The 14,953-nt window shown below is 40.1% G+C and overlaps 1 protein-coding gene and 1 long non-coding RNA gene across 51 annotated transcripts in view; one reads left to right on the plus strand and one right to left on the minus strand.

Moving 5' to 3' along the window:
- The window catches only part of CLASP2 (cytoplasmic linker associated protein 2), a 135,388-nt gene extending 123,076 nt beyond the window's left edge, over positions 1 to 12,312 (plus strand). For all 50 annotated transcript variants that reach the window (XM_077303100.1, XM_077303102.1, XM_077303110.1 and 47 more), the window contains 7 exons: positions 274 to 427; positions 1,081 to 1,306; positions 3,792 to 3,985; positions 4,405 to 4,533; positions 8,154 to 8,360; positions 8,602 to 8,718; positions 10,148 to 12,312. In XM_077303100.1, coding sequence (XP_077159215.1) covers positions 274 to 427; positions 1,081 to 1,306; positions 3,792 to 3,985; positions 4,405 to 4,533; positions 8,154 to 8,360; positions 8,602 to 8,718; positions 10,148 to 10,234 — 1,114 coding nt within the window. In that variant the 3' untranslated portion in view covers positions 10,235 to 12,312. The remainder of the gene's footprint in view (positions 1 to 273; positions 428 to 1,080; positions 1,307 to 3,791; positions 3,986 to 4,404; positions 4,534 to 8,153; positions 8,361 to 8,601; positions 8,719 to 10,147) is intronic.
- On the minus strand, positions 6,807 to 14,907 carry LOC143820388 (uncharacterized). The gene is made up of 3 exons (XR_013225330.1): positions 14,853 to 14,907; positions 14,586 to 14,664; positions 6,807 to 7,000 (listed from the first exon to the last, which is right to left on the minus strand). It is a non-coding gene; the product is annotated as an uncharacterized LOC143820388 (long non-coding RNA).
- Positions 14,908 to 14,953: the final 46 nt, after the last annotated feature.

Raw genomic sequence — 14,953 nt, forward strand, 5'->3', positions numbered from 1 at the left:
TGGACTGTACAGAGGAATCCATTTTGAAATTGTTTTGAACATTGTTTTCATTGGAATGAATCATTTTGCCATCAACAGCTTGAGTTTTTTCTTCTGCTTATATTACGGCTGCCGGGTCTTTACCTGTTTAAAATATACACCAGCAGTTTTATCTCAAGATGCTTTTCTCCCATTAGTTCTCATGTAATGAACTCACACAATGGAAGATCAATGAGAGAGAAATATTGTTAGACATAAATTATAGCTTCTCCCTTCCCCCCGTTTGTTCCATAGTGCATTTGATTACGACACAGAAAATATGAATTCAGAAGATATTTATAGTTCTCTTCGTGGAGTTACTGAAGCAATTCAGAACTTCAGTTTCCGCAGTCAGGAGGATATGAATGAGCCTATGAAACGGGATTCGAAAAAAGAAGACGGTGATTCAGTGAGTATTTCCATTTGAGGTAAAATTGAACAATACAATTGATTGTCTGAAAAAAAGACAAAAGAGACTTGGGGCCACTGTGCCGTGTCCATGCCAGCTTTACCAGCACCCACACTTCATCTGAATCAATCTATACATGAAGCTCTTTGGCCAAAGCATACCTGACCTCGTCCTGACTATAAGTAGTGTGGAACCCCATAATAAGTAAAGCCAGGAGACAACAGAGATTGAAATAGAGTCAGGGGAAGGCCTTGGCATTGCTCCCAGGCTGAGGTTTCTAACTCTTAACTTCAAAAAATAAATAATGATAAATAGATATTTGTCTTAGAAAATGTGAGGTGAAAATGTGAGGTGATAAATTAATTTCCTAATAGATGTACTGTACTAGAACAACTGTCACTTTTTTACTTCATTTGAGTGGATAACCTAACTCTTCACCAATTCAAAATACCTAATTTCTGGATCCTAGACTGTTAAACTTACACGTAATTTAAAAAAAAAAGAACTTCAGGTGACTTGCAAGGCATTGTAGTTTTCACTATTTCTTTTAAAATTCTTTTAAAAATGTGCTTGCTGTTGCTTTACTATTAATATAATTATCTTGACATGGAAATTGTGATTTTAACATAACATGTATCTCTTTCCCTGTGTAGATTTGCAGTGGGTCTGGAATAGATCTGCGAGCAGGAAGTGGAGCCACTGATACAGGCCGAACAGCTCTTGACAACAAAACCTCATTACTTAACACAATGCCTCCTCATTCTTCCCCACGGTCACGTGATTATAATCCATATAATTACACAGATAGCATTGGTTCTTTTAACAAATCAGCTTTAAAAGAAGCCATGTTTGATGATGATGCAGACCAGTTTCCTGATGGTAAGGCCAGCATGTTTTAAACTATAGTAGGGAAATGGTATATGGAAATAATTTTGCAAGCAAAAATGAAGATTGTCAGGCTATTTAATTGATACGAAAGAAAACCTTGAGATGGGAAAACAGCTTCTTTTAGAATTCTTGAGATGTGAAATGCTAAATAAAAATCCAAGACTTGATATCCAAAATTTTGGCTTAAAAGCAGACAGAGGTTGAACTAAATATTAACTAAAATAATGAAATTGATCTTAATTAGATCTCATAGGCTAGTTCCAAGCATTTTGCCACCAAACATTACCAATTAGGAGTCTATACAAGTTGCTTGTTTGTAGTCTTGGGGGCCTAAGGATATAATGGTGCCCAGAGAGAGGTAATGCCTGTAAAGACTATGTTTGCTAATAGAATATTAATGAAAGTAGCATTGACTCTATACACTAAAACAAATTGCAAATTGATGATGATGTCATCCATTCAGCCGTGTCCGACCCTCGGCGATTCTATAGGAAAGCTTCCACCATGCGTCTCTGTCAATAACTGCTTCTTTTAGTTGATTCATAGTTCACATGTCAGCTTTGATTGTGTCGAGCCAGCGGATTCTTTGGTGACCACGTTTCCTTTTGCTTGTTATGGGGAAGACAATGATGTGTGACTACTAAATAAAATGTTCATTTGGCTCTAAATAATCTCAGTGAAATCAAACGGCGAATATCACTGGGCCGGAATGCAATGTTAAGCATGATCCAAGTATGGAAAAGCAAAGATATCAGGCTTGATACAAAGCACTGACTAGTCAACCCATTGTCTTCCCCATAGCAAGCTATGGATGCAAAAGCTGGACCCTGAAGAAAGAAGACAGGAGGGAAATGGATGCTTTCAAATTACAGTGTTGGAGACAAATGCTGCGAATACCATGTATAGCCAAAGTTACCAACAAGATAGTTTTAGAGAGGAGCAAACCAACTATGTCATTAGAAGTCCAGATATTACGGCTAAAGCTCACTTACTTTGGACACATCATGTGATCAAACTCGTTAGAAAAATCATTAATGCTCGGCATGGTCAGTGACAAAAGGAAACATGGTCGCCAAAGGATCCGCTGGCTCGACACGATCAAAGCCAACACGGATGACCATGGACCAACTTAAAGAAGCAGTCGGAGACAGGGACATATGGCGAAGACTTTCCTATAGAATCGCCGAGGGTCGGGCACGACTGAATAGATAGCATCATCATCAATCTCAGTTTCAAGAAAATCAAGCATGTTTTGCTTCTTTTTAAAAATGTAAAATGTTATAAAACCAGTCTGGGTTTTGAGATAGGCAATAGCCATGCCATAATTTGTCATTAAAATATTTCTGGTTGAAACAATAGAACTGATGTGTGTTTATTGTCTAAACATGTACTTTGGGGAAGAGACATCTCACATGAAAAGGTGCTCTGTTTAGCACCTTTGCTTGCCTGCTTAGATTGCAAGCATGAATTCCTTTTCAAATGTTACATCTATAGAATTAGTATTGATTACACATTATTATAATTTTTTCCTTTGCTGCTTCTGTTACTTCTGCCTTTGTTCCTTTGTCTATAGTAATACTTTCTAGGAATGTACTGAGCATTTCTTTTTCCAAAGAAAACGTAGGATTCTAAAAATCTAATGTGTTACGGCATTTGCTGGCAGGGGGCTCCTGGGAATTGTAGTCCATGGACATCTGGAGGGCCGCAGTTTGACTACCCCTGTGTTAAGGCATTAGGATTGTTGTAATATCTTCAACACAGATTCAAATGAGTAGCCGTGTTGGTCTGAAGTAGCACAATAAAATCTTATTGTGTATCTTCAACACAGTATTTGACATATCTTTTTAAATGTGCATCTCTTTCACTAAGTTACCTTAAGAGAGAATTATTAAATCACTACAGGCTCTAAAATGTGCATCTTTTTCACTGTTACTTTAAATAAAAGGGTCTGGTGGCCATAAGCCAGTCCACCATTACCTGCAACTCACACTAGACATATTTTTGCTGCAGCATTCTGTACCAATTGTAGTTTTCAAACATTTTTGACAGCAGCCCAGGCAGATTCCAATACTGTATTCTATAAATGTTACCTGGGTATGCACTACAGTAGCAAGATCTTCCCAGTCTCAACCCTGATTTAAGAGCGCACAGGGTAACTGGAGAAAAGGCAATATGCACCATGTGCTGGCAGAACCAGGAGTCTGAAGACTTCAGGAGTAAGAGCATTCATTGGTACATGATGTCTTTAGCCTCCAAGTTCCACATCAGAACATTTTATCCCCCTTGTTCTTTGTACCAATCTTAAATCTCTGAAAACTAAAAAAGTACTAGTATTGCAGCACAATGCTGATTTGACTTTAGGGAAGATACCTAGTAGTTTTTCTCATAGGACTAAAGATGTATATCACTGCAACAAAGACACAACAGTTTCTTTTCATTTTGTTTTTAATGAATTCACATTATTTCTTTTGCATAGAACCTCCCCTGGATCATTCTGATCTGGTTGCAGAATTGTTGAAAGAATTGTCAAACCATAACGAGAGAGTAGAAGAACGAAAAGCTGCTCTCTATGAACTTATGAAGCTGACCCAGGAAGAATCGTTTGGTGTTTGGGATGAGCACTTCAAAACAATTCTGCTTCTGTTATTAGAAACTCTTGGAGATAAAGAGGTAACACTACTCTTTATTGGGATGCCTATTTTGTTTTACAGATGCAGGGGGCGGGGTGCAATGTTCAATTCACAATGGTACAAAACACCAACATTCATAGGCTTTAGTAGAGGTTCACATGTACCACAGCTGCATGAATGAAAGGGAAGGGTCATATTTTCCACCAGCAGCATTATTCCAGTTTTAGTGCCAGAGGAGGTGATATCTGCTGCAGAAGTTCTATGAAAGAAAATATCTTGATTCCTGACAGCCAAAATGTTATAGCTACTTTTTTACCCAAAGAAAAAATAAATGGAAAAGCCTTGAGAGACCTCTAAGAAATACTGATTTCTGCTGTGTTAACCTGGAACTATCATGTCAGAAGGAAGCATCCTGAAGGTGTACACAGAAGTCTAAACCAAATGTGTTTAAATTTTCAGCATTCAATTAGAGCACTGGCATTGAAAGTCTTACGAGAAATTTTAAGGCATCAACCCGCAAGATTTAGAAATTATGCAGAACTCACAATCATGAAAACATTAGAAGCTCACAAGGACCCTCATAAGGAGGTTAGTATACAATTCTGCATGCTGCGTGCTTGTGTTGCCTTTGAGGATCTAAGGGATATAATCATTGTGGTGTTCAAAACACATGTAAAGGAAAGTGGAGAATGTAGCATATTTATCAGACGAAGGCTAAGTGAATTGCTATCATCTGTGCAAGTGATCATGCAATAGCTGTCTTAAACTCTGAAAAACTGGCACTGAGTCTCCGTACTAGAAAATATCTCCAGCCTCGCAGGTATTTGTGAGGAGGAGGCTGTTTTCTAGAAGGAGGTTATATATCAACTCAGCAAACTATGGAACTCTCATAACCTGTAAACAATTTTCAGTCAACCAGATAGTAGTGTTTGCAAATTGTAGGCATCACAGAAAATTGTGGGCATTATCAATCCACAGTAAAGCTATTATGATAAAAGCATTAATGAGAACAATACTGGCCTTCCCAGATGGACAGAATTGGGTAGATAAAGTTTGGCTAGATGGAGTTAAAGATGAATTGCAAATATGGTATATGGAGTTAAAATATAGAATTCTTTTTTATCCCAAAATTGATGATATTAGCTCATACTGTATAATAACACTTTAAAAAAAAATTGTCCACATCACCGAGATACCCTTGGTGAATTAAGTCAGTGGTTCTCAACCTCGGGGTCGCAACTCTTTTGGGGGTCCAACTACCCTTTCACAGGGGTCGCGACCATTGGACCTAGAGCTACTCCTGCTTCCAAAGCAGCCATTCCCTGTTCTTTGGAGCATGGGAAGGAGCAACGACTGCAGGGGATCTCCAGGCTCCACCTGGTGGCTGGCGTGCCTACTTGTGAGCAAGTCCCCGGTGTTCAATAGGGCAGCCTCAGCCCCCTGCAGGCGTTTCCCCACAAGGACTGGAGGCAGCCTGGCGGAAAAGGGAAGGTGGAGCAAGCCGGGTGTCCTTCCTCCTTCCTTTCATGCACGTGGGCGAGAGGGAGCCATGGCTGCTGTGGACGCTGTGCTGGGTGCCTGCTTGGAGGTACTACTGGCCAGCCAGGGGCACAGCAACTGTGTCGTTGAGTTTCTGGAGCTGCTGCAGGTAGGCAGGCGCCTCTGAACTTGTGCAGAGGGCCTGGGGGGATGCGGAGCACTGGGTGGGGGGAAGCAGATCCAGGTGGGGGAACTCTTGGAGATTTGGGACTCAGGCGGCAAAGATCCAAGCTCCTTATGGGATGCCTTTCTCCATTGCTGGACAGGATCCCTTTTTTTATGCATTTCTGCCATCTGGCTTGATAAACAGGGTAGTAACAAAGTTAATGACCGAACATACTCAATGCATCTGCATAGCCCCATTTTGGGCGCAGAAGACTTGGTTTCCAACTCTTTTCCATCTGTATCAAGGGAGATTCATTCACCTTCCAGATCGGGACAATCTTCTGACCTGGGGAGAGTTCATACATCCCAATCCCCAACCCCTCCACCTCACAGCTTGGAAAGAAGTTACATAAATGATACCAAAGTGGAACAAATTTTAGAGGCTACCCGTAGACCTTTCCACACGATGCTCCTATGCCACCAAATGGAGTAGATCTGTTACATGGTCTCAGGTTATGTACCACACCCCTATCTTCTCCCCAGGTCTGTCTAATTCATCTGTCAAGGTCCACTTGGCTTCTATTTCTGCATCCCATGATGTGGTGGACGGCAAGCCTGTTTTTTCTCACCCATTAACTACTACATTTCGAAAGGTTTGAAGAATATGCTTCCACCTGTTAAACCTGTTGTCCCACAATGGAGTTTGTCACATGTTCTGTCAAAATTAACACATAAACCTTTTTGAACCATTAGCCACAACAGACTTGTCTTTTTTGTCTTTTAAAATTGCTTTCTTGGTTGCTAATACGTTGGCTCACAGTGTTGGGGGAGTTAACCATCTCTTCAAAGCTGCCATTTTTTCAAATTTTTGTGGATAAGGTGATTTTGAGCCCTGGTGTTGCTTTTCTCCCTAAAGTAGTATCAAAGGTACACTTGGGCCAATCTCTAGTTTTACCGGATTTTTTTCCAAATCCCACCTCAAATTTCGAAATACAGATGCACACACTAGATATCCGCAGATCTTTTCTTTTTTATTCAAATAAAACAGAAGAATTCAGGCAAGAAAAGTCATTTTTTTGTTTCCACGGTGCATGTTGGATTGCTAAAGCAATTACTCTAGGACTTAAAGCACATTCCACAAGAGCACAAGCTACTTTGGCAGCCTTTGCAGCACACCTACCGCTGGTTGACGTTTGTAGAGCAGCTAAGTGGTCTACACCCGGCACCTTCATCTGTCACTTCATCTGAGACCCAGTTTGGTTTAGTGGTTCGGAGTGCGGACTTCTAATCTGGCATCCCAGGTTTGATTCTGCACTCCCCCACATGCAGCCAGCTGGGTGACCTTGGGCTCGCCATGGCACTGATAAAGGTGTTCTGATCCAGCAGTGATATCAGGGCTCTCTCAGGGTGTCTGTTGTGGGGAGAGGAAAGAGAAGGCGACTGTAAGCCGCTTTGAGCCTCCTTGGGGTAGAGAAAAGTGGCATATAAGAACCAATTCTTCTTCTACTGCTACTACTACTATTCACTTGACGTTGATTCTGAAAAAGACACAGCAGTTGGGAAAGCGGCATTACAATCAATACTCTGTGCATAGCCCAACCAACTCCAATAGTGAGTAATCTTGCTAATCTCCCATGTAGGACTGCACAGAAACCACAAAGATAAAAACAGGGTTGTACTTACCTGTAACTGTTGTTCATTGAGGGATCTTCTGTGCAGTCACATAACCCTCCCTCCATCCCCACTGGATCACGGATTATTGATTGCCCACTGAGAGGCAAGGGGAAAGGACTGAGGGGAGAGTGTCGGATCCTCCTGTATCACGTGACTTTGGGCACTCTATGAGGGGAGGGGCCAGCACTCTTGGGAACCTTTTAAACTTTGAGCGGGCTAGTTAATATTCTGTGGCAGGCCTGCAATTCTGCAGAGCCCATGTGTGACTGCAAAGAAGACCACTCGGTGAACACAGTTACAGGTAAATGCAACCCTATTTTCTCCAGGGGAAACTGCTCTCTGTGGCCTACAGAGGAGCTATAATTCCTGGGGATCCCCAGGGCCCATCTGGAGGCTGGCATTCCAAGAAATCAGCCCTTTTATCCAGGAGAACTGCTCTCTGTGGCTTGAAGAGGAGTTGTCATTCCAGGTGATCCCCAGGGTCCACCTGGAAGTTGGCATCCTGAGAAAGGAACCCTATTCTCCAGGGGGAATTCATCTCTATGGTCTTGAGATGAGCTGTAATTTCAGGGGATCCCCATGGCTCACCGGGAGACTGGCATCCTGAGAACCATATTCTCCAGGCAAAACCAGTCAAAAGGATTACAACGATAAAAATAATTTTATGGTTGGGGGTCACTGCAACATGAGGAACTGTATCAAAGGATCGCTGCATTATGAAGGTTGAGAACCACTGAATTAAGTGAACTAACTCTTGTTCCAGTGAGAACTTAGTTATAAATCTTCTTTTCTGGAGAATAAATCATCTTGCAGAGTTTAACAATGTATCAAAGTATAAGATGAACAAATGCAATTTACATGATACTGTATGTGTCTACTTAATATTTTAGGTGGTAAGATCTGCTGAAGAGGCTGCTGCTATGCTAGCCACATCCATTAGCCCAGATCAGTGCATCAAAGTACTTTGTCCCATTATCCAAACAGCAGATTACCCCATTAATCTAGCTGCAATCAAAATGCAGACTAAGGTGATAGAGAGAGTTCCTAAAGAAACCCTTGCTCAGCTCTTGCCGGAGATAGTACCAGGTCTAATACAGGTAAGAAGGTATAAAATGCATACAGCTAATAAATGACTTAAAATTGATAATTAAGACCACTAATTTTTGAAATAAACTATGTGTTAAGTGTATTTGAACAAAATAGTTGTTGTGGGACCATTGACAGGAAGTTAAATTAAGTAATTGCAAGAACCTGATAAATGGGTTCACTCTGGCTTCCTCTTTCTTATTGCAATCTTTCATGATTTTACATGCAAATTAAAATGTTTTTGCTTTCCAGGGCTATGATAACTCAGAGAGCAGTGTTCGGAAGGCTTGCGTCTTCTGCCTTGTAGCCATCCATGCAGTAATTGGTGATGAACTGAAACCACATCTCAGTCAACTCACTGGCAGTAAAGTAAGTTCAGATCTGCTGTGTTCAGGTGCCTAGTTGTGGTTTGGGAACAATCTATAAATTTCAGGGATAGGCAGCTTCTCACAGCTGTTAATCTACTATGCAGGAGCTAACAGTTTGCTAACAGAAAATCAGAGCTGGAGAACCCTCTATAGTTGTTCAAAGCCAGCTAGAGTTATAGGCCCTTTTTAGAAGTGGTTGTAAGCTGCAATTAATTAGTTTCATTTATTTCTGATTAAAGATTTCATCAACATCACATTGGCCATCTCAAGGAAAGGGTAATATTTGTATAACCCATTTTAAAATTGATAGCTTTCCTGGCACAGTTGTTGTGTTTGTTGTTGGGTGGATCACGACCCCAAGGACAATGATCCTCCAGGCCTTCCTGTCCTCTACCATTTCTTGAAGTCCATTTAAATTTGTACCCTCTGTTTCCGTGACTCCATCCAGCCACCTCATTCTCTGTCGATCCCTTCTTCTTTTGCCCTCAATTGCTCCCAGCATTAGGGAACTGGCAGAGTAGGAACTGCTAAAATTATATAGACTGAAAACAATGCAGATCATTTAAAATATATAAAATTATGTCTCAGTCCTTTTAAATTTAAAATCTATTTGTAATATCAGACCATTAGGAAGCTTTTCTAGCATTCTTGACACGTATGCATGGATCTCTCACTTTTAAAAGTAAATTTTATATATTAGACAATCAAGTATGGAATTGAAGTTACTCTTTCAAAGGCACTGTTCCATCTTTAAAAGGCTGTGGATAATTCCTCCTAAACCTGCAAAGAGTAGGTAAGATATATAGTGATCTTTAAAAAGCTAGATTATTATATATCTGAACTACCTACTCTTTGTAGGTTTAGGAGGAATTATCCATAATAAAAACAAATAATTGTGATATAATGATGGGCATTTAGTGGCTTCTCCATATGAATTGGGTGCCCTCCATCAGGAATAACAGTTGACATGCCTTTTGGGTTTTAAAAGTGCTACGGATAATAGCAATAGAATTCTAGGAGAAAGAAACTGAAAAATGTTATCATGTGTGGAATACAATTATAGAAAGGATATCTAAAACAAGACTCCTGTACAAGTGATCTTGATTAGCTACTGCAATGCTAAAGGAGGCTAAAAAAGTAAGTTTATCCAGATATTAAACCTCAGTTAAAGTATCATGACATGTCATTAACAAGTATACTGATCATTTGAATACTGTTAGACCAAAGGACGGTACACTCCTATCTGGGATGGTCGTCCTCTTCCACTGAGCACACAATCTATTTAAGTGTTCCCATCAATGATCTAAAATGGCTATTTGTTCCTTTTAATTTTTAACTGCAGTTATCCTTGACAAATGTAATTGTTCTAAATATTAAATTTGAATGTTCCGTAAACATTCAACAGACTGTTTATTGAATTAAATCCGCAGATGAAGTTGTTGAACCTTTACATCAAACGTGCACAAACAGGCTCTGGAGCAGGTGATGCAGCTGCAGATGTTTCTGGACAAAGCTAATGAAGCCAGTTGCCCACATAGACCGGGTGAAGAAAAGACTAACCGTACCGGGGGGTGGAGGGGGGTCTCTTGAACACATCTTTTTGGAACTCTTCATTTTTGTTGGGGTTTCTCTTGTTTTCTTCTCCTCCCCCCCCCCCCCCCATTACGGAGGGCTACTCTCAGCCTGCATGTGACTGTTGCAATTATTTCATATCCAAGGGGGGAAAACAGTATTAATATCATTTGGTTGACACAGAATAAATTTTAAAATGTAATCCATCATGTTTTCTGTTCACACTCCTCCGTGTGTCTCCCCATTAATTTTTACCAGTGTTACTGTACATTTTCTTAATACAAAAAAAGAGCAAGTTCATTAAACCAGAATGCATTAAACTCTGAAAGTAAAAACCTAAATTTCCTTGTTTTTATTTGGCTGGAAAGTAACATAGCAGTTGCTGTTTTTGTCAAAGTACCGTGTTCTTTTCTGGACAAGACTAGTCTGAACTACAATTAGACTGTATTTGGAGATACATCCTCATTATGTCTGTCGGCTAAGATAAGCAAGCAGTGCCCACCAGGGCTGGATTGATCCGTCTCTGGGAAAGTGGTTGTAGTTCCCTGATTGAATGATTGTCCTGTAAATAAGAATTCAGTGCAAACTAAGAGGACTTCAGCTGATACCTCATTTTTGTGGAAGATGGCCTGTTCAGAGTTCAGTGTTGCAGTACTGGGGTTATGAAGGACCCTGCTTTTCCAGGAGCAGGCTAAATTAAGTCACTTAATGAACCATCCTTATCGTCATCCCTTCTTCAAGCAGGATGCTTCAGAGTGGAGTGCTCTGCACAAGCATGCTCAGTATGTATTTATCACTAGAATGTTTCCTCTCAACCTAATTACCAGAATGACTAGTTCTGTCATTTTATGTCCTGTAAGGAATATTGGATAGCAGTGCAGAAAACTACTTGGTGATCACTTTATTTTTATTCTTTGCAAGAGTTGGGGGTTTTGCACTGAATTTTCGGGGGGGGGGTTGTAAAAATCACAAGCACTATACAGACCTTAACATCGTTGGTTTTATGGGTTAATTTGAATGAGTTGGGAAAGCTGCACCAAATTTATTGCATGGTTTTCTTGAAACAGTGTCATCAAGTTCATCTGGACTGAGATGTGGAAATGTTTTCAGGTTGTTTCTGTAATTCTTTTTTTAAACCATTGTGAATAATGCTTCTTTGTATTTATGGACTTGATAACAAGCTTAACTGAGAGATGGGAGTGAGATCAGCACACTTCTCACAATGCCTAGAACATAGATGTTGTACTACGGGTTCATCGTCTAGTTTTGGAGATTGTGTCCTTACAGTAGAGCAGGGGTAGTCAACCAGTGGTCCTCCATATGTTCATGGATTACAATTCCCATGAGCCCCTGCCAGTGAACGCTCATGGGAATTGTAGTCCATGAACATCTGGAAGACCACAGGTTGACTACCCCTGCAGTAGAGAACATAGAAGTGCCAAGGATGGTGGTGATCTGTGCTAGGCTAAGATTCTCTCTACCTCTTCAGGGTGAATACTTTTGACTGGACTGCTACCCATAATGTCTTGTGGAAAAACTGTCTATAGAAAAAAAATTATTTTCCTTTGCTAATGTGTATTCAAACCCAATTCTTTAACATGCAGCCAAATGCAATTTTTTTTAAAGAGCTAATAACACTTTAATCACTAGTTACCTTGAAAGGCATATTCAAGAAATGTGTGGAATACTTGTAATTGCATAATATAAGAAGTAATTTTTACTTTGATCAGCAGTAAATCTTACTGGGAAAGGTGAAATGTAGTTCTTGAAGAAGCAGTTTGCTATTGTCGAAAGCTGTTTATGGGGGGAAATATTTTAGAAATATATGTACAAAGTTTAAAATTGTCATCATTCATCACTGGGTTCTTTTTTAGCAGCTGCACCAGAAAAATAGTATCCCTCATTCTCATATGTGTAATATTCTTGTTTTCTACTGTTTTATTGCATTGTGTATTTATAGTTCTATTACCATTGTGCATATACAGGCAATAAAATGTACATAATATTACTTGAAAAAAGTTAACTACGTATACAACTGTGTTTCTGCTTTATTTAATGACAATAGCTTATAAATTAGGCCACAGAGTTTATAAAAATGTCACTTTCCAAAGCTTGAATGCAAACTTTCACAAATGCTTTTTATAACCAAGAAATGTAGGTTTGTACTTTATTTCTTTTGGGAAAATGTCAATCGTATTTAAACACATCCCAACCAGGACTACAAACAAATAGCCATCATTGCAGTTGATTTTGAGTACACACAAAAAAGTTGAGTTCTTCACTTGGATTTATATATAATCAGCTACTCCTACAGACATTTTCCCCAATTCAGCAAAAGATCCACATAGCTCTATGGCCCTCTGCATGTATTGTCTAAATCTCCAAATTAATGAAAGAAAATAGTATAGGTACCCCAGTGCAAGCACCGGGTCATGTCTGACCCTTGGGGTGACGCCCTCTAGCGTTTTCATGGCAGACTCAATATGGGGTGGTTTGCCATTCCCTTCCCCAGTCATTACCATTTACCCCCCCAGCAAGCTGGGTACTCATTTTACTGACCTTGGAAGGATGGAAGGCTGAGTCAACCTTGAGCCAGCTGCTGGGATTGAACTCCCAACCTCATGGGCAGAGCTTCAGACTGCATGTCTGCTGCCTTACCACTCTGCGCCACAAGAGGCTCATAAGAAAATAGTACTGATACCGAAATTCCTGGATCAGATAATTCTTGGTTATATATTTAGCTGCAGAGGATTTTATCCTGATTATTAACCCTGGAGTATGTTCACTGGAATTGTCTCTCCAGGGAACATATCCATTCCCTTTCATCCATTAATGCCTGGATAATTTCTGCCCTTCCCAGGCAATATCCCCAAATCTCCAGGTATTTATCAAAAATCCTAGTTATGACCATCTCCCAGGTCACAAAGTCATCTTTGACTCTGGAGTAAAATTATACCAGCCACTTAGTTGACAAAAGTATAGCTTTTAATGCAGATATTTGAGCAAGTTACATAAATAAAGGAATTTAAAAGGCCAAAACTTTGTTCACTTACATTTTGTAAATTTTGATGTTTTGACACTCTGTAGAATGAGGCATAGCATGGTTTTTGACTCAGGCCTGAACCTTGTGAGTTGTCAGGGGAAAGGTGTTAAGATGATTTTGCTAGCCAGTAGCTCAGAAGAATATAATTTCCCTAACCATGGCTGTCATAACAAGGGAATCCACAAAGGAAAGTAGCTTGAGAGTATCCTGTGGCCAGGTTGCCCATTGCAGAACATGAACCTTAGATGTGGGAGCTAAAAACATGAATATCCATTTGATTTCAATGAAATTTCTCCCCTATATCTACAGACTCAGAACTGAACATCTGCCGGGTTCAGGTCATCATCTCACCAGAAAATGCTTTTCTCCCATTACCCAACAATTGAGTAATGTCACAATATTTTCCAGAAATCCTCCTCGTAATATTCACTCACTATGGTAAGGAACAAATCAAGTGGCAGATTGGATCCTTTTATAATTGATGTACTTTCTCTGAGTGTTAAAGAGTGTATCATAAATGGGAGTTGTGAGAGAAAAGATAAACCCTGATTTTTAGATAGTCCAGATGTATTCCAAAGCCACTTTTAGTAAATGGCATGTGTGATTCAAAAAAGGACCGCTATATGAGATCACCTTTTACTGTTTCCCCAATACAGCACATTCCATTGCTAAGAAGCAAAATACTTCCTAAACTGAGCAGCATCTTCTCTCTTTGACACTAAGAAATAGAATCAGAATTGTGTTAACTCATATGTAATGAATTTGTGCACTGCAGTTAACACAATTCTGATTCTGTTTCTTGGTGTCAAAGAGAGAAGATGCTATTCAGTCTTGCACCTTTAAAACCAACAAAGATTTTATTCAAGGAGTGAGCTTTCGAGTGCAAGCACTCTTCCAAGAAGTGCTTGCACTTGAAAGTTCACACCTTGAATAAATCTTTGGTCTTAAAGATGCCACTGTACTGATTCTGTTTTGTTAACAATAATGTAGGAATGTGATCTGATGGTTTGAACCCCAAGGAATCTCTGCTTAATTTTTGTTGGGTGTTTCACATTGCATGCCTGACCTTCAGGCACCAGCTTCAAAATGTATTCTGACATCACAACACGGATGCTGCTGAACATTCTGAAAAATCACACGTGATGCCTATGTGCTCATGCAGTGTTGCCACATGGAAGTCAATGGTAATTTTAATAAACCTTTTTGCAGAGTTTGACCACAATGCGTTTAGACACATAGACTCTTGTACTTACGCTGTGTGTGTTAATGGGGTCCTTTTGTTTTTTCTTTGGTCATCTGTTTACTTTGGGTTGGATGCAACCAACTTTTCTGCTGGTGAAAAAGCAAGATCATTGACCACCTAGGATTGTCAGCCTCCATATGGAGCCTGGAGTTCTTTTGGAATTACACCTACAGAGATCAGTGGAAAAGCTAGATGGATCCAACGTTATAATTTCTAGCACATGCTCTCACGCTGAAGCTCTCTGTTAGGATTCCTCAAGGTATCTCACGGTACTTACACGACACGTTATATAAAAATGCCAGCCAGGACCACACTTTCCCATGGGCGGGGCCCTACATCGGGAGGGGGGGGGGGCTTGCGTTGCATGCTGGGTCTTGC

The sequence above is a fragment of the Paroedura picta genome, chromosome 11 (genome assembly GCF_049243985.1).
Source record: "Paroedura picta isolate Pp20150507F chromosome 11, Ppicta_v3.0, whole genome shotgun sequence".
Taxonomy (NCBI): Eukaryota; Metazoa; Chordata; class Lepidosauria; order Squamata; family Gekkonidae; genus Paroedura; species Paroedura picta.